Source organism: Pagrus major, chromosome 11 (genome assembly GCF_040436345.1).
Source record: "Pagrus major chromosome 11, Pma_NU_1.0".
NCBI lineage: Eukaryota > Metazoa > Chordata > Actinopteri > Spariformes > Sparidae > Pagrus > Pagrus major.
This window is the reverse complement of record NC_133225.1, coordinates 24,795,066-24,817,173: the sequence shown is the minus strand read 5'-3', so window position 1 is coordinate 24,817,173 and position 22,108 is coordinate 24,795,066. Positions and strand designations below refer to the sequence as shown.

The window sequence follows — 22,108 nt, the reverse complement described above, 5'->3', positions numbered from 1 at the left end:
TGCAAGAGGAGCATTTCAGATTGTGTCGTCAGTAGGGACATTTTTGATATGTCTGCCATATTAAAGGGATTGTTCAACATTTTAAGAAATACTTTCTTGTTTGCTGAGAGTTGGGATTGCTAAGATTGATCTCAGAAACGGGGAATAGCAGCTAGCCTGGTTCTGTCTTTGGAGCTAATTTTTATACAGAATTCTGTAAGGGTCACAAAGATCACAATGACAAGTTCACTTTGGCAAACACTCCTCTAATATTACCCTTCGGAGGAAAGGAAAAGCACATTTCCTTATGTGTAGAACTATTCCTTCAGATGAAGGTCAAATGGTGATTGTGTGGCATTAGACCAGGAAACAGCCAACAAATTAAATGATTCAGAAGTTAATTCAGTCAGCAGCAGCGTTAACTGGGTTACTCTCTGTATATCAGGCAGCTGCTCAGTGTTTGCTGCATGTTGTCTTCCCTTTTTCTCTTACCAAGTGTTGACATTCTCTGCTGTAGAGATAAATAAAGATGAAATGACCTGAGCACGCTCCAAAATTTCACCTGAAATAGCTGAGGACGTCAGGACATCAGGATGTAGAAAACAAGGCCAGCTGTCAGGTCTTAAGGTTTAAGGCCATAAATGTGATAATGTCTGTGGTGCAGTATTTGGATTTTTATTCTATTTTTGTCCCTTTTATATTGTGTTTCCATGCTCGTGCTTTCATTTAAAACCCAGAAACTTCAATGGGATTAGTTTTCAGCCATTCATATCAGGTGCAGCAATGTTGTAGTGATTGATGAGATCAGGTTGCACCAGCTGTATTCTAGTCTGGGTCAGTTGGTACTGAAAGACTGGCAGATAAAAACATAAAGCACATGTTCTGATACAGTCGTGCTCATGAATATTTTCAAAACACGTGTGATATTTGCAACTGGCATCTGTGAATGAATGAATGAACGCCACATCCCAAGTTCATAACACAGGTTTTCTTTTAAAATGTCTAAGTCTAAAGCCCAATCTGAGATAACCCTGATCACATTTATTTTGAGATGGTGTATTTTTTTATAGCATTACTACACTCCAGTCACTGTATGAGTGAACAATTAGTTGAGAAAACTTTGTGTGATTCAGTTTGTTTAAACAGACACCAGCATCTGTTTCGACTGCCGTGGGCAAAGTTCTATTTGAGTTTTGGGAAATATTTGGGGATCATATGAGCTCAACAAGCAGGAGCTTTATTCTTCAGAAAAAATAAATCCCTGTCACACATTTCAGGCCTGTGCAGTTGGAGATGAGAAGTCTAAATTTGGAATTTAGTGAACAACCATCAGGGAGGAGGAGGACGACGACGATGACAGGATGGAGTGAAGCAGATGGGGAAAGAGAGGAATGAAGGGATCAGAAGTAGACGAGTAAAGTCTGTGAAGGAGTGAGTGGAGAGAGAAAACACAGCGAACGAATATAAAGGAGTTATTGTTTATGATTAATGAGGAAAGTTTGTCCCAGCAGCAGCAGCAGCAGCAGCAGCAGCCAGGATCTAGATAGATTTCCTCTGAGACAGTGTTTGTAATGTCTTTGTGTGTAAGTGTGAAAGTCTGCTGTTAGTTATCAATCTAGCTGATAACATTAGCACTGCATTTGAGGAGATACTCAGTGTGGCATGAGCATGAAGCCAGCGTGCACCCACATCTGTCAGACCTGAGCTTGACCCAACACTTCATTTTAAATTCTGAAAAAGCTCTGGAAGAACCATCTGTTATGATTTGATATCATGCTCTGAAAAGTGAGACGCCCTTCTTCCCAGCTCCCACGAACCACCAGCAACAAAGTATTAGGTCATTTTAAAGGTTAAGTTAAAATACATTTGACAAAGAAATGGAGTGCTGCCAGTCTGACTGGAAGTGGAGAGGAGAGCACACAGGAAGTGGGAGAAGCTGGAAACAGTCAGCGCCCAGGGATAACCTACACACTCAGTCATCAGTCACACACACACACTCACACAGATAACATAACTGCAAGAGATTACTGGACAAACTGATTCAATAAAAGGCAGCAGCCAACAAAAAGGTCTTCAGCTTTGATTTAAAAGAGGTGAGAGTTGGAGCAGACCGGCAGTTTTCTAGGAGTTTGTTCCAGATATGTGGTGCATAATAGCTGAACGCTGCTTCTCCCTGTTGTCTCTAGGGACTGAAAGCAGACCTGTACCCGACGACCTCTGAGGTCTGGATGGTTCATAACAAAGCAGCAGATCAGAAATGTACTTTGGATTTTGAAATCTTTTCTTTGACAGACAGGTGTGAGGTTTTGGTTGGACCCAAGTTGAGTCTACTGAAGATAAATGCATGGACAAGTTTTTCCAAATCCTGCTGAGACATAAGTCCTTTAATCCTCGATACATTCTTAAGGTGACAGTAGCCTGTAATTGTCTTAATGTGGCTGCTGAAATTCAGCCAAGATTTGTGGATTTCTAACAATCTTTCCCTCTGTTATGCTGAATCTGGCTTTAGCTCTACAGGCTAATGCAGCACATGGGCTACATATGGCTAACATACACAAAAGGGGTCAGACAGAGGCAGAAGTCAGGTCCAAAAACAGGGTCCAAAACACGTCAAAAGCTATCAATAGGAAAATGCTGGAACACTTGCAACAAGGGGCGAAGAAGAGCTGGCAGGGAAGACCGGGAGCATGCAGACACAATACACAAGGGAGGTGGGGAAAATTAGACACAAGTGAAACGCATCAGGGAGGGGCAGACAATCACAAGGGAAATACACAAGGGCAGGAAAGGGATCTGAAATGAGAGGAGAGTTAGACACCAAAATAAAACAGGAAACAGAACTGAAAAACAAAAACATGACCTTAGAGCAGGCGAGACATGACAAAACCTGGTTGCTAACAGTAGGAACGTAAACAAGCTAGCAGCTGTTACCTTTTCTAACGAAGGGAGTAAGATATTTTCACGTCAGGGCTCACCTGAGTCCCCCTGAACGCTATTTTGCAGGAGCACAGTCGCAGCAGCATGGGCTTTGCACCGTCCAAGGACCATTGTTTTCGGTTTAAAGAAATGCAAACAAGCCAGAGCGTTTCTTTATGTATGTTATGTATGTTATTCTATGTGCAGACTACCCAGAAAGTAATAATTCAGTATTGCATGTTTTATATTTGAAAATAATCAAAAGGCTCTTGACAACTAAACAGTCCAAGCGTGAACTAAAACTTGATTCCTTCTAGGGATCTGCTGTTGTCAGGTAGGACTCACACACTATGAGAACCGCAGCTTCACAGAGCCATGTATTCCTGTCAGATGATAAACGAGAACACGAAATGATGGATCGTGTGTTTGTCCGTGGTTTCCCGTGGACAAGAGTACAAGAAGTTTTTTATGTATTAAGGTGTTCAGAGGAGACTCGAGCTGGAAATGCTGAAAAATCCCTTTTGTCTTTGAAATTGTCAGCACTGCCACAGTACATCTCATGTGATGCCACTGTGGATGTATGAAGGGAAGAGAGGGAGAGGGAGAGAAAATCACCAGAGGGCTGCTGACTAAGATATGACACTTGAGTCTGTTCCAACATTTGCTCTCTCTTTACAGAGCACACACACACACACACACACACACACACACACACACACACACACACACACACACACACTGGTCCAGATGGTATGCATTTTATTTTGCGTCTCTTGTGTCCCTGTCCATCATTCCTTTACACCTACACACGTGTGTACTTGGCGCGTTGTGCTGTGACTCATACTGTATGTTGATCACTGATGTCAGATGAAAACCTCTTAACTCCAGTCTGGAACTGAAGCATCACATTTATTCTGCAGGTATCATATAAACAAATCATCTGCATGGAAAACAGAAATGTGTTTTCTGCCGACAAAGTTACAAGGACGTTTCTTGGACATGTGTATCTCTGTCGGCATCCTCAGTGTGTGTACTGTTTGTTTCCCTCTGGACTGTGATTGGCTAACGGTCCTCTATCCACAGATATGGATGCCAATTATGGCGGCGGACTGTTGGATATGGTGAAGGGAGGAGCCGGGAAGTTCTTCAGCAACTTCAAGGACAACCTGAAGGACACGCTGAAAGACACGTCCACCAAGGTCATGCACCAGGTTTCCACGTAAGTTACCAACAAAAATTATATTCAATCGTACAATATCGACTTTTGTTTTAATCAAACCACACTTATGATTTGTTGATTTCCTGTTTTATTTTGCAGTTTTCTCCTCGTGCCTTGTTGTTACTTACACTGCTTCTTTCCCAGCTGTGTTCCCACTGTTCTGTTTCTCTCCTGTGTTACTCTCCCCACACTAACTGATCCCCCGCACCTGTCTCACATCAGTCTCATTAATACCACCCTGTTCCCAGTGTCTCTCCACCTGCACCTCATCCCCTTGTTAGTTTAGTGTGTATTCAAGCCTGTGTTGTTCCCTCACTGTTGGTTCATCTGTTCAGTTCTCATCCTCACGTCACTGCTGTTGTCATCTTGCGTTCTGCATTTGTTCCCTTTGGATTCATTGTTTGTTCTATTTCAGTTTTATGGTTATGTTATCTGGATTCTCTTCATTGCTAGCTTTTTTTTACCTGCCTTTTTGTTTTCACTCATTCTGGATTTTGGTATCTTTGGACTGGTTTCAGCTTTTATTAAAGCTTGCTTTTTGTTGTCAATCTGCCTGCTTCCGCGTCTGCATTTGGATCCTGTTTTTGTATACATGGCACATATCTTTACTTCTGGTTTGTCCAAAAGAGGTTTGGAGACGTTTGGCATAATACAAGATAATTGAGGCTATTTGTCTGAGTGGGTTCCTGCATTTAATCCAATATTTCCAGAAATTGTTCCAGGTGTTTCAGTAGCTCTCCTCTTTGTTGTACAGTATAAGTTGTACACAGTGTGCTGCTCTTGTCCAGCAACCTTAAGGCCTTTTTGTGTGTGTGTGTGTGTGTGTGTGTGTGTGTGTGTGTGTGTGTGTGTGTGTGTGTGTGTGTGTGTGTGTGTGTGTGTGTGTGTGTGTCATCTGCAAGGTAAGAAAAATTGGATAACTAGATGTTGCAAAGGCAGAAGCTGAAGATAAAGTGTGTTTAGGTTTCTGTACACAGCACACAATGCATCCTCTTCTATTTTTTCGTTTCTTTCAGTTTCTGACCACCTGTCCCCTTTTTTTTCTCAGATAAATAAAGTCCGCTCACAAGCTCCTTCCTTTCTGTCTCTCCTCTCCTCATCAGGGCAGTGTGAGAGGACAAAGGACACAGGTTGACACTCGTTGCCTGCTGATGGCACAAGTGGCACAATTGCTTAATTTGCAATTTAAACTGTTGCTGTCACCTGCTGTCTGCTTGGCTGTATGGCACAGGTTGGAGAGTACATACAGGTCCAGATGTTTGCAACAGCTGTGCCACTGGATGATATTTTTGGGCCTGGAAATGTTGTAAAACCTTTGGTGTTTTAATAAGAAAGGATGGTCTTAGATTATAGCGTACACAGACTTCTAATTTGGAGCTTCACTGACCAAAGACAATCCCACATCTACAAACCAAACAATCAGAATAAGACAGGAAATGACCAGAATACACTGGTGAGCTGGTGTAATGCTACTGCTGAGAAACATTTCCACACTCTCCTACTCTTCATCATAGATTTTTATGCCTCCCCACCGGCAAAAACCATGGCCGGAGGCATTGTGTCTTTGGGTAGTCCATCTGTCTGTTTGTCCCATTCTTGTGAATATCTGAGGAACACCTTGAGGGAATTTCTGCACTATATTTTATCTCCTGTGGGTTTTTTTTTAATATCCCTAACATGAGATCACCATAATTAATAATTATGATAATGATGAGCAATTAACTCTTGGTTCACATAGTGACATAGTTGGATTTTGCACATTTTCACCTGATTACTATCGTGTAATGATTACTTGAATGTTATTTCAGCTGTTGATTACAAGTGAAACAGAGCAGTGTGGACTGCAGAGGGAGGGAGGAAAGGGGGAGGTAGCAGAGTCTGGCACGGCTCGGTCGTCCCAGTGTGTTTGTTCACAGGCATCTGCACAGGGCAGCACAAAGGGGCCTCTGTATTGTCAGAAACACTCGCTAGCTCCTCTCTCACTATTGACTCAGCAAGTTCGATCGTGATTGTTCATCTCTTGTGTCTCCCCTCCTCTGCAGCTCACATCTTGGCAAGCTCCCACCTCTCCTGTCCTGTGGTTCCCTCGTGTTTCTCGGTCGACTCTCCCCTCTCTCATCTCCACCTTCCCTCTCCTCTCTTTGCTGTCTCCTCTCCTGGCTGAATTATTCATAGCAGTTCATTGTGCCAAATGGCCAGTGCACTGCTGATACAGAAGGATTCATTTCATTAGGGCCCTGTGTGTGTTGGTTGGTGTGTGTTTGTGTGGACTGTATATGAATGTGTGAGTGGGTGGTTGGGATAATGGGGCGGTGGGAGGCAGGCTGCTGTGGCAACCGGCTGAAAGCCTCAGAAAGGAAAGGTAGATGGGCAGAGGTGAAATAATGTGCCACAGTTTAGTTCACTTTAAAACTGCTCAGGAAGGTTTCTGTGTTGATTCTGTGACAGCATTAGCCATCCTGCTGTGAGCCGGCACATTGACGATTTGATTTTGCTGTGTAACATTTAATAGATTCATTTAAAAAAGGGAAGGACAGAAACGATGACAACACAAGTGATTTCCCAAGGTTGAGTGTGTACTCTGTGGTTTATTGCTCTCATAAATAAATAAACATCTTGCGAACTGAGCTACACGCCTGACTATCCATCATGCTAGATCTATAGAGCTGTTTGAAGCATGATGATAAGATTATATATGATGTTTTTCTGGGTCCTGCTTGTTGACCTTCATTGGTGGTTTCCCTGTTTGTCCCCATGAGGGAGAAACTTGGAGACAAAGTCAGCAGCTAATTAGAGAGATATAATAAAGAGCTGCAGGATCTAATGATGTGCTCCCGAGAGGTCTACTCCTCTCAAGGAAGTCATAAAATCTTATTTTAGAATTATGAAATCATTTTTATTATCAGAAATAGATAATCTTCTCATGCCCCATTGCTTTTGCTTTAGACCAGGGCTGCCCAAACTACGGCTCGCTGTAGACATTCACTGATTGTAATTTTCTTGGCCGATTCCAATTTTTTAAAATTCTGACATGCTGATTCAGATTTTCTTTCAACGAACTATAACTGACAACATGCACAAACATTAGCACATTTAAAATACAACACAGACTATTAACCTACAAAACTGCACTAGGTTACAGGACCTGTCATAGTTTGAGTTTGTGGTTTTGTTATTTTATGGTTTTGTTATTTCCTGTTTTATTTTGAAGTTACGTCCTCCTGTGTCATGTCTCACTTTCTACTTCCTCCCTTTGTCTGTTTTCCCGCTTCTGGGATTGTCTGCACCTACCTGGTGTGTTTCACCTGTGTCCAATAATCCATACCTCCCTGGTGTATATAGTCTGTGTGCTGCCTGCTCTCTCTGTCAGTTGTCTCTTCCCGTGTCTCCCTGTCCCATCTCCCCATGGTGTGTTTCTGGCTTTTGATTCCAGCTTTGTACTTTGCTTTTTTCTTTTCTTTCTTGGATTTCTCTGGTTTTGTTTTTTTTCTGCTTTTTGCCTGTCTTGTGTTGTTGCTTCTTTTTTGGATTCTGGATTTTGGATTTATTAGATGTTGGTTTTCAGCTTTATTTAATAAAGCTCACTTTTTGTTTCATTACCTGCCTGCATGTGTGTCTTACGTTTGGGTCCCTTTTTGTTTAACCCGTGACAGGACCTTCTCTCACGCAAACAAGTCTCAAAGCAAAGGGCTCTGTTACTGGACACAATTAACATCCAATTTAAAATGAATTACATTATATCCCACATTATCTAGCATGTTGTAAGTTTATTTAGTGGCCTGTTTGTAAAATGGTCTCAAAGTTCCCCTGATAAGCATTTACACAGTGTGTAGAGACTCTTATTGTGAAAGGTAAATATGGAAGGAGTCTCTAATGTGCTGCAGTTAAAAGTGCTGCCTGCTTCTAACAATTATGATTCTGGGCTGTTATTTTGCATTCATAACCCCTTGGTTTCTGGACGATTGATCAGTGCATCTAGCAATTTTGTATCTTAAAAATACAATACAGTAGGTGCTTTCTTTTGACCCACAGTCCACCACTAAGTTTCAGTTTGGGCCCTCGAAGGGAAAATGTTTGTCACCTCTGGGTTAACCCATCATTAAACCTCTCAAAGACAACTGCACTTGATTTTTCTTCATAAGATATTCAATCTTCTTTTTTCAGCCAGAGCTGACAAGAAAATTGACTAAAGTGTGGTTTCCATAACTGTCTATTGAGAGAACACTAGATTACTGTTTTTTTGTTGAATTGCTTAAAACTGCTCTCATTTAATAATTTTATAATAACAACGGATAAAATGACTACGTCTATTGAGAAAGGGGGTTGCTCATAGTGATGAACTCACAGAGAATTGTTATCTGTCATTCCCCTCAGCTCCAAGGAGCATTTAATGTCTTTCACCTCATTGTTTCACAGTCTGAAACTTTACTCTTTTGATTGACTCTCACTGCTCTTATCAACCGTGTTTCCAGCTGCAGCAGACACTCATCTGCCCAGTGCCAAACAGCAAAATTAGCAACTAGCTGGTGAACATGGTGGGGCGTCTAACAGCTAAAAAGCCTGGTAGTACCCTTTGGAGTCAGTGGAGACCAAAACCAAACTGAAGAGTTAATTTTGGAAAAAGATTCAAGATAAATGGTTACACTGAATGTGTAAATAGGGAACTGTTTACTAACTTTACAGGAGTAATATATAATAAAATGTGTAAGTGTCAGGCTTTGCTTTGTAGTGACTTGATTTTTATTCTAGTGTCAATAAGACTTTCTGTTTTTTTGTTTACCCCTTTGGCAGAAATGTCTCTGCTTTAAATATAAGGGGATTTTTTTGCAGCTTGAAGGTTTTCTAGGAGAGGAAGAAGCATAAATTCTGCCAGCGGTTGAGTATGCGTGACTTCTTCATTCCAGTTTATTGACTGCTGGAACACTTCAGTAGAAATTCCCCCGACTCTCTGAACATGCTTGATATGAGGGTAAACCCTAGCGGGTACAGTTGTTAACCAGGCCCTCTTTTAACAGCCTCAATTGGCTTCCTTCTCTGCTTCTGTCTAATCTATATTCAAGGCAAAAGGCAGTTGCTGAATTATTTAAAGCAGCCTGCTTGTTTGTTTACCTGGCTGGAGAGAAATTTTGCAGGGAAACCAATCTGGCAACAACGCTCAACTGTGTGCTGCTCCGTCTGAGAGAAACACAACGGCCATGGAGTCTGGGTGGCTGATCTGGGTTTGTGAAAGGCACAGTGTCCTTGGTCTGCACCCAGACCGCCCCCCCCCCCCCCCCCCCCCCCCCAACCTCCCACCACCCTCCCCACCAGACACACATTCATCTCTCTCTCCTTTCTGCTCAGCCTCTCTCCCTTTGACTGGTTTCCATCCATCCTTTCTCATTTATTTTCATTTTTGTTTCTCATTTGTCCCCATTTCATTAACACTGAACCCGGCAGGCAGACACCTCTCTTATTGTCTCTGTAACAGTTGTCCTGTCTGGGCTTTTCTTGCTTTAGAGAACTGAGATGAAGTAAATCAGCATCAACTAGGGAAAAAAAATCTGGTGCAGTGTTAAGTTTTGGCAGCATTTTTTGTTAAGAGTGGCAGATGTTAAATCAGTCCCTCGGGTTAGAAGATTGTCATGAAGACATTATACGACCCGTGCCTTTCTGTTGTCTATTATATCGGCCATCATTCTCAACGTTAAATTATCCATTATGAAGCAGATATGCTATAAGAATGGCCCTCAAAAAGACAACAATTCTGTCAAAAGAGTGAATTTTGGAGAGAAGCATGGAGGGAATGCAGAAAAGCCAAATCTTCCATCCATCGGGATCTAACCCACTTACACTGTGTTTGTTTGACTGTGTGTGTCTGTGTGTGAGTGTGTGTTTATAGTCACTGGAGATTTTGTTAGAGAACCCACCACTGATACAATCTGGCCTGAAATGGCTTTTGTGTTCCAGATGTTTACTTTCCAGTAGGAAACATAAACAACAGGCAATGTGGTGCTGGTGGGCATCTGCATGTGTGTATGTGTTTGTTGTCACTCCTCCGGCCTCACTAGGCCGATGTGTGTGAGCAGCATACAGCTAACAGCAAGCTGAACACACTTCCAGTAAGAGTTGAAGACAGTCGGAGAAAGTATCATCAGTAAAAGTCCCCATAGAGTCAACAGCAGTAAAAGAACAGAGAGTACAATACATAACAGCTAGCCCAACATCAACCAAGTATTAAAGCTCCCCTCCAGTCAGTGTTTCTTCCTGTCTGACCGTCAATGTTCTTTTTCAAACAGAGGATGGCTGTGCGGTGAATAGTCATACGTAGTTATTACCATCGCAACCAGAATTCTGTTCTGGCAAGATCAACAACACTAGCATGGATTAGCGATAGCATCGATATTAGCATGGACAAGCAGCATGAGTATTAGCAGGGATAGTGCTAGCTGTCATTCAAACAGAAGTTCTTCTTGTGTATTGAGGAGCTACAGAGTTTATTCCTGGTCAGACTTTAACCTGTACTGTACATTTACTGCCACTAGACAACTTCTCTGCTAAACTTTCCCCTCTGCTCCAGCCACTCACACACTTTTATAACCCTTGGCGGATGACTTGACTCCCAGATTCTACTATAGTCATACATCATTGTTCCATAATAGCAACAGCTTAAATGTAGTGACTCTGAGCACAAAATTAAGTTGTTATTTGGCAAACAGTGTGGCTGATCAACATTGCCAGGAAAAGACTGGAGGGGGGCTTCAACTGATATTTAGAATGGTGTAGACCACTTAGCAACACATTAGCCTCAGACAGCTAGTATATAGTAGCTAGTTTGGCTAGCAGTAAACAGACCACTGAAAAAAAAGAAAAACAAAGTGCTGTGATAAAAAGAGCATCTCCAGAAAGTGGTCGACCAAGGACATTTCGACAGAATTTAAACTGCCATAGAGCTGAGGCAGTAGGGGTTGCTATAGCAACTGGAACCACCTGCTGTTGTCAGAATAGACTGAATCAAAGGGATGTCGTGGACAAGACATATGTCCGACCTCTCTGATGTTTCTGTTCCCAGAACTGTTGGACTACACTTTCACATAACTGCAGTTGTCAATATGACCTGATTTATTTTGACCTTTTCTGTGCCGAGGCGGCGGCCATGTTGGTGTTGGTGACGTGTGTTGAGCAAGACGATGTAGTTCACTGAGCGGTTTATCACTAAACTAGATGTTATTCTACTTTATTTATGCAAACTGCACTTCCATGAGGTCCACCAGTGGAGGCGTCACTTCAGCTCTCAATATTGTTTTGCTTAGCATCTTAAGCATCAGCGACATCTCAGACTAACTGCTAGTTATGGGCAAACTCAAACTGCCATTTTCTTTAGCCTCTGGCCCAACAGGTAAATGATCAATCAATCAATCAATCAATCAATCAATCAATCAAAGCTTTATTGTCATTTAGCTGTACCAACAAAAGCAGTGCAGTAAAAATGAGATTGCATTTCTCCGGGATCCCACAACACGAACACAATAAATACACACAATATATTACAATAATAATTTAAAACTAAAACTATGACTTAAGGTGCGTTCACACCGGACCTTTTATTTTTGTTGCTGGCTCATGAAGTGCAGTAGTGCACATGCTCCAGATCAGCAGTTCAACAATCTAACAGCTTGTGGAAGGAAGCTGTTGATTAGTCTTTTGTTCGGCCTTTTAGACTCCAGAACCGTTTTCCTGATGGGAGCAGTTCAGAGAATGTGTGGAGAGGGTGGGAGGGGTGTCTACAAACTAACATTAATGAAAGTGTTGTTTTTATACAATAAGATATGACAGCAGTAAACGTGCATTTAAGATGAATTACATGTATACACTTTGAAATAACATGATTAAAAAGACAACTGAATTGTGTGTAAATTCATGCATGATACAGGGGTTTTCTAACCAAAAGTTAATGTAAACAAACACTTTGATTCGTTCTCTTGAACTGTGCCAGTAGAGGTTGCTATAGCAACTCGACTCAACTTTATTTATGAAATATAAGCAACAGGATGTTCTGACTGAACCCGACTGCTGTTGACAGAATAGGCAGACAACTATACAAACACACAAGCACGCTTAATTTTGGTACATAGATTACTTGCTTGCGTACTTTTTCACTTTTTTTTCCAGTTTTTCTCTAAAGAAAATGTTTAATTATGTCACAACATGTCACCTGCAAAGTATCTGGCTGTTAGTCTGCCAGGAAGCTGGAAATATAGAGACCAAGTGCAACAACTTTGCTTTGCTCTGTCAAAGTCAGTGTCAGTTGTTTGTCAGTGTTTTTTCTTGTTTTGTGTTCTTCCGTCAAGCAGAAAAGTGATTTCAACTATCATGCTTATTTTCACATTCATGAAAAATGGTTTGATAAATATAACAGATACACAGCTCATAGAAAGCCACTCTAGTATTAAATCTTAGTCATAATACTATATCTTGTTCATCATATTGAAGGAGGACACCATTTACTGAACAATTTCCACAAAAAAGGAAGAAAACTCCCAAGTGTCAGCTTTGCTCTTCTTTTCCAGCCGTGTCCTTCCCCTCAGTTCATTCTCTGTGCCTTGCAGTACTTTTTTAATTGGCTGCACCTCTAACCTCAACAGGTCGGGGAGACTGCTCATTTGCATACTCAGTGGCTGTTGGCCATGGCCATTTAAACCTGACACCTGACCTGCTTCTCTCCTCTAAAAGCCACCCAGCTATTTAAGGAAAGAAGCAGGTAAAAGCAAAGAAACCCTGTAGAAATCTCATGGCTGAAATTGTAGAAATGAATGTGTTTTTTTCTCAGTTCCTTAAGAATTTTTTGAAATATTCCTCTTTTTTTTCAAGGTATAAAAGCAATTTGTGCCCTCGCAACCTCACATTAACATGAAATAATCTGTATACTGGCTTCAGGAGAAGCATGCAATTAGCTTTAGTGTCACTGTGAAACCTGCCCTCTGCATTTAGACTCTGGGTTAAACACACACAATTGGATGAAAATAGAAACGCGAACTGTGGTCCAATTACTTCATTATCCAGGGCTTACAGACGCAGCAGCAGCCTCCTCCCTCTTTTCTCTCTGATGGATTTAACTCTAGGTGTTTGTGTGTGTTATATTAGCAGTTGCCTACTTTCTCAACATTTAGGTATTTTGGGGGAATTTCCATGTTTGATGCTGATATTTCAGAATATATAGCCCCGACAATCTCAAGACACACTTTAGCCTTCTCTCACTCCAAAGCAGACTAGTTGAGTAGCACTGTGTTACATAACCAGGTCTAGGATTGCATCAGGGCCATATGGCACTCCTCCATGACCACACAGACTTCACTGCCCCAGATCAGCTCTGCTTGAGGGATTTTCACAGTAGGCAGCAACTCAACTCAATCTGATGCACATTAGCCTGCTAATGTGTTTTACATGATAATTGTGTTGCAGTGGGTAGTCGAGCCTCCTGCTGCTTGCTGCTGGGTGAAAACATTTTTTTTGTGAATAACTTTCGGAAGATATAATGTGTCAGATATCTACATTAAAAGCAACTAGAACTTTGTTATATACTTTGTTGAGACATATTTTCACATTATTCCAAACGTTTTCACCAGTTCAAACTCAGACAAATGCACAAGTTTGCCCAAGGTAATGGTGCGTTTCATTTTGTTGCCTTAAGTACAAAGGCCTTTAGCTTGCGGGCAATGGCACAGACCAGGATGTGTGTGTCTGTGTGTTCGAGACTCCGGTTCTCTCTCTCCTTCTCCCCTCTCCTTCCTTTAATGTTACAATCATGAAGTAAAGTACATTTTCCCTCCGGCTCCACTCAGCAGTCAGCATTACAGAACATAAACACCCAACAATGATGGTTACCTTCGTGGATCGCTGCTACAGTCAGGTTGATAAACAGGAGTGAAGATAAATCCACTTTTAAGCCTAAAAGTTAAGAAATAATCTCTGAGCTCTCCTCCCGTCAGCAATTGGCTCCAGATCATAGCAGAATCCAATGTGACTCTGGGCATTCATTCCTCCAGAGTTTCTGGAATTTCTAATGTTTTCAGTAATTGAGTGATGAGGAAGAGCAAAGCAATGATACAGTGACCATATAGTACGTGACTTTATTAAAAGTTTCACACCATCAACTCAATGTCTACTTTCGTCTGCCATGTTTCAGTGTCACATGATGTCAACTCATGCACCAACATTTTCTCTGACTGTCTTTGTTGGAAAAACATTTTTCCGCTAACTTTGATTCAGGATGAATTTCTCAATAAATATGTTTCAAGGTAACTGCTTTATAGTTATAAAGATATTTATTTATCTTTTATTCAGCTACTGGACAACTGACAAGAAAGAAGTTGAAAGCCTGGATTACATACTAGTCATACTCATACTCTGGATGTCTATTGAGAGAAAACGAGATTGAAAACTAGAGGAAATAAATGAATTTGTAGCTCATTAAAATAAATCCTACTCCAACCCCAAACCTCACCCTGCACCTGCTTCCTACTGTTTCATGTTTTCCATCACTTCCATGGTGCAGCAGTAGTGGATTGCTTGTATGTGTGTGCACTGCAGCTGCTCTCAGAGTTTTTTGTGAAAAAAAATCTCCATATGGAATAGCTAAATTTGGCAATGAAAGGCAATGGTGCTCAAATGAAGAATTCACATATGGTATTCCTTTGATCTCGAGCAGTTCAGCTCCTAATGTGGTGAGCCTGAAAAAGACAACTTCCCCACAGCCAGACATGTGGAAGCTGCTGCTGAAAAGCCTGTTGAGTTTGATTACTTGGATATGCATGACATACAGCCTGCTGCAGCGAGAGGCAGAGAAGTGCATCAACCTTTTGGATGCTAGACAGTCATGTATTGATCTCTTTTTAACGAGTTGATATTTTTCAAGGAAAGGGAATCTTTTCACCGTCCTGACCGAATGTTTGTCAGAAAACAATCAACACACGTGCCTGCTGTATGCCTGTAATACAACACATTTCAGAAATATTGAGCAAATCTTAAAGATTTTTTGGGTGTCAGGTGGCTGAAATACTGCTGAAGGTCGCCAGAGATTTTGCTCGTAACCTTCTCCTCTTTGTATTGCTCTTTCTTTGTCAGTGCCATGAGGATTTGATGGACAAATATTTGAAAGTCATCTTCAAATCTTCTTCTTCTGTCTCACAGGTACACTAAAGGGGAGCTGGACATCGCCTACATCACATCACGGATCATAGGTAAACGCATTTTGTTGTAGCTAATGGACCTTGTGTGCATACTGTGTGAGCTGTGTGTATAGATGTATGCTAACATAGTCACCAAAAAATAATAAACATGGGAAACATCTGTCTGGTGCACAAAACTAAGAGTTAAAAAATGGGTTCATTTTAAAACCACTGAAAAGTTTGTTGCTGCAAAGATTAGTCAATTAATCACTTAGTCGATTAGATAGAAAGTAAATAAATCGCCAAGTATTTTGGCAGTTTGCTTAATGGTTAATATTAAAATTAAAATGTTGCTGAATTCTGATTGGTGCATGGGAAAACCATGGGAAGATCCTTATTCTCAGAGTAAGAAGCTGACTGGGAAAATAGCTTTCAGGGACTTTAAACTTAGAGTTTGGACTGCACGATATGGCAAAAAAAAGAAAAAAAATCAGTTGTGCAGCACTACTTACAATGTAGAAAACTCTACAAATAAGAAGTTTAACTTGTGTTATATCCTCACAATGTAAGAGAATGAATCTGAAGACTGTATTAAAAGACACCTGCACCCTCAGCTTTCCCTCTGTCCTCGCCTCTCATTCTCAAATTGCTTAAAGCAGTTTGCCATTTAGAGAACACAGTCAGCTGGACATTTGTCACCTGAGGGCTTTCAATCCCATTATGCTTTGTGTGAAACTGCTGATAGTCATGCTTGAATGAGAGCCTACTCTACTCTCCAAATTTCAATTCACATATTGCAGACGAATACTAGAACAGGGTGAAAGTTGAAGGACGTTCTCAGAGTGTGAGCAAATATCTACCAGCTTAACTTCAAAATGTCTCATCCTGCAACTAAATATTGAATAATTTTTTCCAGTGATGACTTACCCGGCGGAGTCAGTGCAGATTGGCTACCAGAACCACGTAGAGGACATTCGCTCCTTCCTTGACAGTCGCCATGCCGACCATTACACTGTCTTCAACCTATCACAGCGCAACTACCGCGGCGCCAAATTCTCCAACAGGGTGAGTGTGATACTGCCTCATGAAGCTACAGATGAGGCAGAATTATTAGTTTGTACACAGTTGTTTGCGGTTGCTGCACCATCTTCACTCCCCAGATTAGAGTGAGATTTGAGGATTTACTTACACTTCACAGCGTTTTAAGTAGAGACCATTGCCACGTGCTCATAAACTATGGCAGCACCCAGTGTGAAGCCTCTAATTAGATTTCCCTGATTGGACGTTTCATTGTTTGCCACTCCTCTGTCATTAAAGCTACAGTAAGTACATTTTGTCAACTGGGGAGCAAGCAAGCAAATCCACAGATAATTATAACCTGACTCTAGCTCTACAGAGCATTTTAGTATCGTTCTTATTGTTTTAGTTTTATGGGCTGAAGCTTAGTTTTGTTAAACCTGCTGAAAACTACCATCCAGCACCAAACAGCAGGTAGATAAAGTTGGCAACTAGCTGGTGAATGCAGTGGAGCATTTAGCAGCAAATCTGTTCTTATTCCTGGAAATGTATGTAAAATGATCCTAAAACGTCATTCCCAGTCCAGCCCAAAGTCAATTCAAAGCTGTTGTTGAACCATTCGGAGTACAGGCATGGTGTTGGGCTCTTTTGAAAGGTTATAAGCTGTCAGAAGTTCTGTAAGTGCTTCTGACATTAATCTATAGGAGTTTGAACAGGAGTGAATTATTTCTTTATTTTTCTTGCCTACATTTTTTAATGCAAAAATAAGCCTGCAGATGACCTGCAACTGCCACTGCACCTTAACCTCTCGCACCTTATGTTCCTCTATTTTATTTTATAGCTACTTAAGCATTTTATTGTAAATAGTATTTTATTGTTTTTTATATTGTATATAGTATGTTATTGTTTCTATATTTGCCCTTGTTTGATTGTATTTGTATTTGAATGTACCCGCTGCTACAATAACCTAATTTCCCTTCGGGGATTATTAAAGTTATCTATCTATCTATCTATCTATCTATCTATCTATCTATCTATCTATCTATCTAACTATCTATCTATCTATCTATCTATCTATCTATCTATCTATCTATCTATCTATCTATCTATCTATCTATCTATCTATCTATCTAAAGCTATCTTTTAGCTGGAAAGGTCCACATCATATAGTCTTACATGGTCCAAAGTATAATTAGATAACAATATCACTGAAAATGAACACTTAACATGTGTTTTTCGAAGGAAATATCCAGGCGTCTGGCAAAATAATGCCATTTTGTGACCTTAAAAAACTCATTATAGTTCTTAATTTCCTTATTTACACTAATTTACACATATACAATAGTCAAAAAAAGTGGAAAAACAGCCTATTGAAAGAGCAAACACATAAATCTACACACATTCACATAATTTCCTAAATATATATATATATATATAAACTACATTTAGCTGAATTGGTATTGTTTAACTAATGTTAGTCTCCAATATAACATCAACTTTATAATTAAAATTTTGTCAATGTTGTGTTTACTACTTTACTTACTTTAATGTTAATATGAACTACTATTTCATGTTGTGTTTACAGCTTGTTACTGCGACTTCAAACTCATTACTGCTTCTACTACCTAATGTAGAGTCAAATAATCCCATATAGCCTTTCATGCTTATACACTTATTGTATTTCTGCTATTTTTAATAGCGTAACGTAACAGAGCAGTGAGTCAACATGCAGTGTATTGTCTACATTCATCACGACAGCAATAACACTTGTGACCAGAGATGTTTCTAAATTAAAAATAGAATTGAGGGGTCACTGATTAAAGCTGAACTACCATTCAAAAACCATAATACAAGTGAAGGCAGATAAAAGACTGCCACCCTCCAGCAGAAACACCCAAGAAAAGCTGAGGAGTCAAGCTGTGGAGTTAACTTAGCCAAGATGGCCCCCTGTCTGCATGTGGAGGTCGCTGTATCTCTAGCAGATGACTCATCGTGGTAACTGGTGTGTTGTGTTGCTCTGCTGCTGCAGTGCTGTTGCTAACCTCCACCTCTCCTTTCTCCTCCCCTCCTGATTTTCTTTTTTATTTCCTAACCTTTCTTCTTCCCTCGCTTCTCTCTCTGCTCGTCTTTGCTCTTTTTCATTTGCAATCTGCCTTTTTTCTATATCTGGTTCTATGTCTCTCCCTGTTCTCCTCATTCGTCCTTCCTCTCTTATTTCTTCTGCCAACTCCTTTCGCAGGTTTCAGAGTGTAATTGGCCTTCTCGCCAGGCTCCCAGCCTTCACAACTTGTTTGCTGTGTGTAAGAACATGCACAACTGGCTCAAACAGAATCCCAAGAATGTGTGTGTCATCACCTGCTCGGTAAGAAGACGCTCACAGAAACAAGCTTCATCATATTCATCCCTGTCCAACATTCATTTTTTTAATAAATTGTCTGGATTCTTGTCCACATAAGTTCTGCCAAGTTACCCAAATCAATTTTGGATTTACTGGCAGCCTAGCTTTTACTCTGCTAACATCGTGCTTTGCCATGATTCCATCAGTTTAATACGAAGTACAGATACATTTATTGAGCAGGGACTTCTTTTGATTGTCCCACAACACATCTCCAAGTTTTCTGAGGTGTCTTTTAAAGCAAAACGTAACTCCCTTGAGAAAGACAGTCAATTGTCGCCAAATACTGATGCCAATCCAAGCTGCCATACCAAAGCGTCAGTATTTGACAACCTGGGGATGAGACTCAACAATCAGCACTATGCACAACACTCCTAAAATGCTGCAAAAGACTAATTTTTAACACACTTAAAGTCTCTGCGCTACGAGGGACACCAAGGCACAAGAATGAATTTTAATGCACATTTAATCGCTGAAACGGTTAATTTGTCAGCATGCATTATATAAAGTGTTTTAACAGAATGAAACTTTGTGATTTTACATCGACAGTTTCAAACAAACCTTCAAGTAACACAACTTTCAACTTCTTGTTTTTCTTGTGTCCATCAAATGAAGAGTTTGATCTCACACAGACAAGAATTCTTAACAAGGAAACAAAAGTAGAAGAGAACAGAGCTTTAGTCCAGTGTGTTGGCCTTGGATGTAGAAATTCAGTTAGTGGATGTGAGTCATGTTTGGTATGTTGGTCAGTTGGAAAGGATAGATGGCACACTGTGATATGTTCTTGAATGTCTTATTTATGTGTCTGTGTTTGGTAAAAGAGACAGTTAAAGAAATAGATAAAGACGTTTTCTAACACAAAACACATGTATTTTGATTGGCAGAGATCAGTTTGGAAAACTCAGCATGTTTCCTCATCAACCAGCTGCACCTTGAGTGTGAATATAACGGCACATAAGGCTTTAATTATGTCAGCAGCATTTGAAGCATAGCTAAAACACTAAATGCTCTTCAACACTTACGTTTTGCAGTACAATTACTACTGAAGTATTCACTGAAACCGGCCTCGCTGTGTGCTCTGATTCAGTGACAGCAATACTGTACACTGGCATGTGGTAGGGCGTGTTATTGCCAAGTCAGTGCGGTTCGGCTGTGGCTTGGCAAATTGCTCCATCTTGCATAACCTCCTCCACCAAACGACTCCTTTCTAAAAACTGTTTTCTCTGCCTCAGATCACAAGAATGTTTTTGTCTGCCTGTAACCTGAAATGAACTCAGAGTAAAATTATAACAGTGACTACATTCAGTGAGCAAAAATCTCTACTAACATTTGCATTTTGTGATGACCTATTTGTGCACACGAGTTTATCATCAGATATCCTTGGACTTGTATATTTTATATTAACTTCTTTGAGCTCTAACTTTTAGTAAATTAAATAGATTTTTGCTACTTTAACAGTCGGAGTTGGAGCTACAGTGCAAATCTGCAGCAAGCTTTCAGACGCTATGAGTTGCTGTGTTCAGTGGCTTTGTGCATGCTCACACTTGATATTGTCATTGCTGTGATGCTAAGATGTAATATAAACAGTGCAGGGGTTAACATGCATTGCCAAATAGTGAAACTTTAAAATACAAAGTGTCTCAGTGTCTCCTTACCTGTGTGTGTTTCAGGATGGTCGTGCTCCCTCGGGTGTTTTGGTTTGTGCCATGTTCTGCTTCTGCCACCTCTTCAACAACCCGATTCCTGCTATGCAGCTGCTCAGCGCCAAGAGACCAGGTTCTGGCCTCTGGCCCTCACACCGCAGGTTTGCATCCCTGAACAAGTGTGCATGTGGGTTTGACAGAGAAAGAGAAGAGGGGAAGTGAGAGGAAGAAAGGTCAGGAAACTGGCATCTATAGAAGATACACACAAGACTTACATTTTTGCTGAAGATGTCTTTGTAACACCTATTACACGTTTTCCTTCCTACAATCATTTGACATGAGAGCAAAATTACCCCCTTAGCAAAATACGTCAATTCATTGATGACTGTGAAAAGACGTCCAGTGGACAGCCAGAATGAAAGTTTTTGTGATGTTTGATTTGACGATCCAACCTTGGAACATTAGCCCACCTGATGAAGGTTGAAAGACCAAAACATGGTATTTAATGAAGCTGATACATGGCTCTCTCAAAGTGCATGCCTCATGCAGGCTACTGAGGTGCATGGAAAAATAAAAAAATTTGGCCATCATTAAAACTGTACTTTTTAACCACAAGAAGTTCTTCAGATGTCTGTAACTGAAATTGAAAAGATGGACAACTTTTCAACGTCTTCAAAGATGTTGAATTGACGTCTTCTGGACGTGTTTGTGCTCAGTGGGTAAAGTCAGGCAGAAACAAAAAGGAAAGTGCTTTGATAGATTTCAGAGGAAAGAGACCTATCATATAAGATTTATGGTCAGTTACAAGTCATTGGTTTATGTGTGTGTTGGGAGTGGACATAGTCGATTACCTCGAAGCAGATTTGATTTCTTTGCTGTTGAAATGACTGATGGAGGTTGTTGCACTGAAACATACAGTAAATATTGTCAGGTTGTGTTGATTTTGGACCTAAAAGAAGTGTTGTTTTACTGAGAAATTAATCAGATGAGCTGTCGGCTGAAAGAGAGACAGGGCGAGGTGCAGGGCGAGGCAAGCAGACAGAGATCATGGGAAGATTATGAGCATTAGACACAGGTAAAACACAGACATGTGGAATCAAAGAACTAGAGATTAAGTCGGCTGAAGCGTTAGTACAACACAGGCAAACTGAACAATCCAATGCCTGGAGGACCTGGGTGGATATACTGCAGCGCTGATGAGTTGCAGATGAGTGGCTGTGAGCAGGTGTGGAGGCTGAGCAGCAATCCAGGAACCTAAAAAAGAAGGAAGAGTCATTACGTCACTGAATCTTGCTTTGGTGCCAGACTGTGGTGTCAGCTGTATTGGAGTCGATGGGAGATGCATGGAGAAACACACTTAAACCCTAACATATCTACGTCAGTTGACTTCTGATGAGGAAATGCCTGTTTTTTTTAATTCTAGCATAAGAACATAATTTCTAGTCTCATAAACTAGCGATGTTTGCTGTTATAGGTTGGTCAGAATAGGTAGAAAACGTGATCGCCAAACAGTGCAGCCACCACTCTTCAGTTTCCTCAACCTAAGCATGAATCTTAGGCTGCAGAGCTGGCAGACCTTCAAGGACACACATTTTATTACCCTCCCAGACAGTAGCTGTAGTATTTATCAGCAGGAGCTCCATCCTGAGCCAGAGTTTTAGTGCAAGTTGACCGAAGGTTTATGTAAACGGAAGTAGTAACATAATTCTGGACTTTGTTCCAAGTCCTTAATGGATTTGTCTGCACTTATCAGTGTGTTATCATCTTCCTCTGACTGGGTTGTGCTTCTGCT

General features: G+C 40.7%; 1 protein-coding gene across 1 annotated transcript in view; it reads left to right on the top strand.

Annotated features, from left to right (window-relative positions):
* Nucleotides 1-22,108, top strand: part of dnajc6 (DnaJ (Hsp40) homolog, subfamily C, member 6) — a 39,533-nt gene that overhangs the window by 5,755 nt on the left and 11,670 nt on the right. The window contains exons 2-6 of the mRNA XM_073477063.1: nt 3,979-4,114; nt 15,284-15,333; nt 16,178-16,326; nt 18,518-18,640; nt 20,344-20,477. Coding sequence (XP_073333164.1) covers nt 3,979-4,114; nt 15,284-15,333; nt 16,178-16,326; nt 18,518-18,640; nt 20,344-20,477 — 592 coding nt within the window. The remainder of the gene's footprint in view (nt 1-3,978; nt 4,115-15,283; nt 15,334-16,177; nt 16,327-18,517; nt 18,641-20,343; nt 20,478-22,108) is intronic.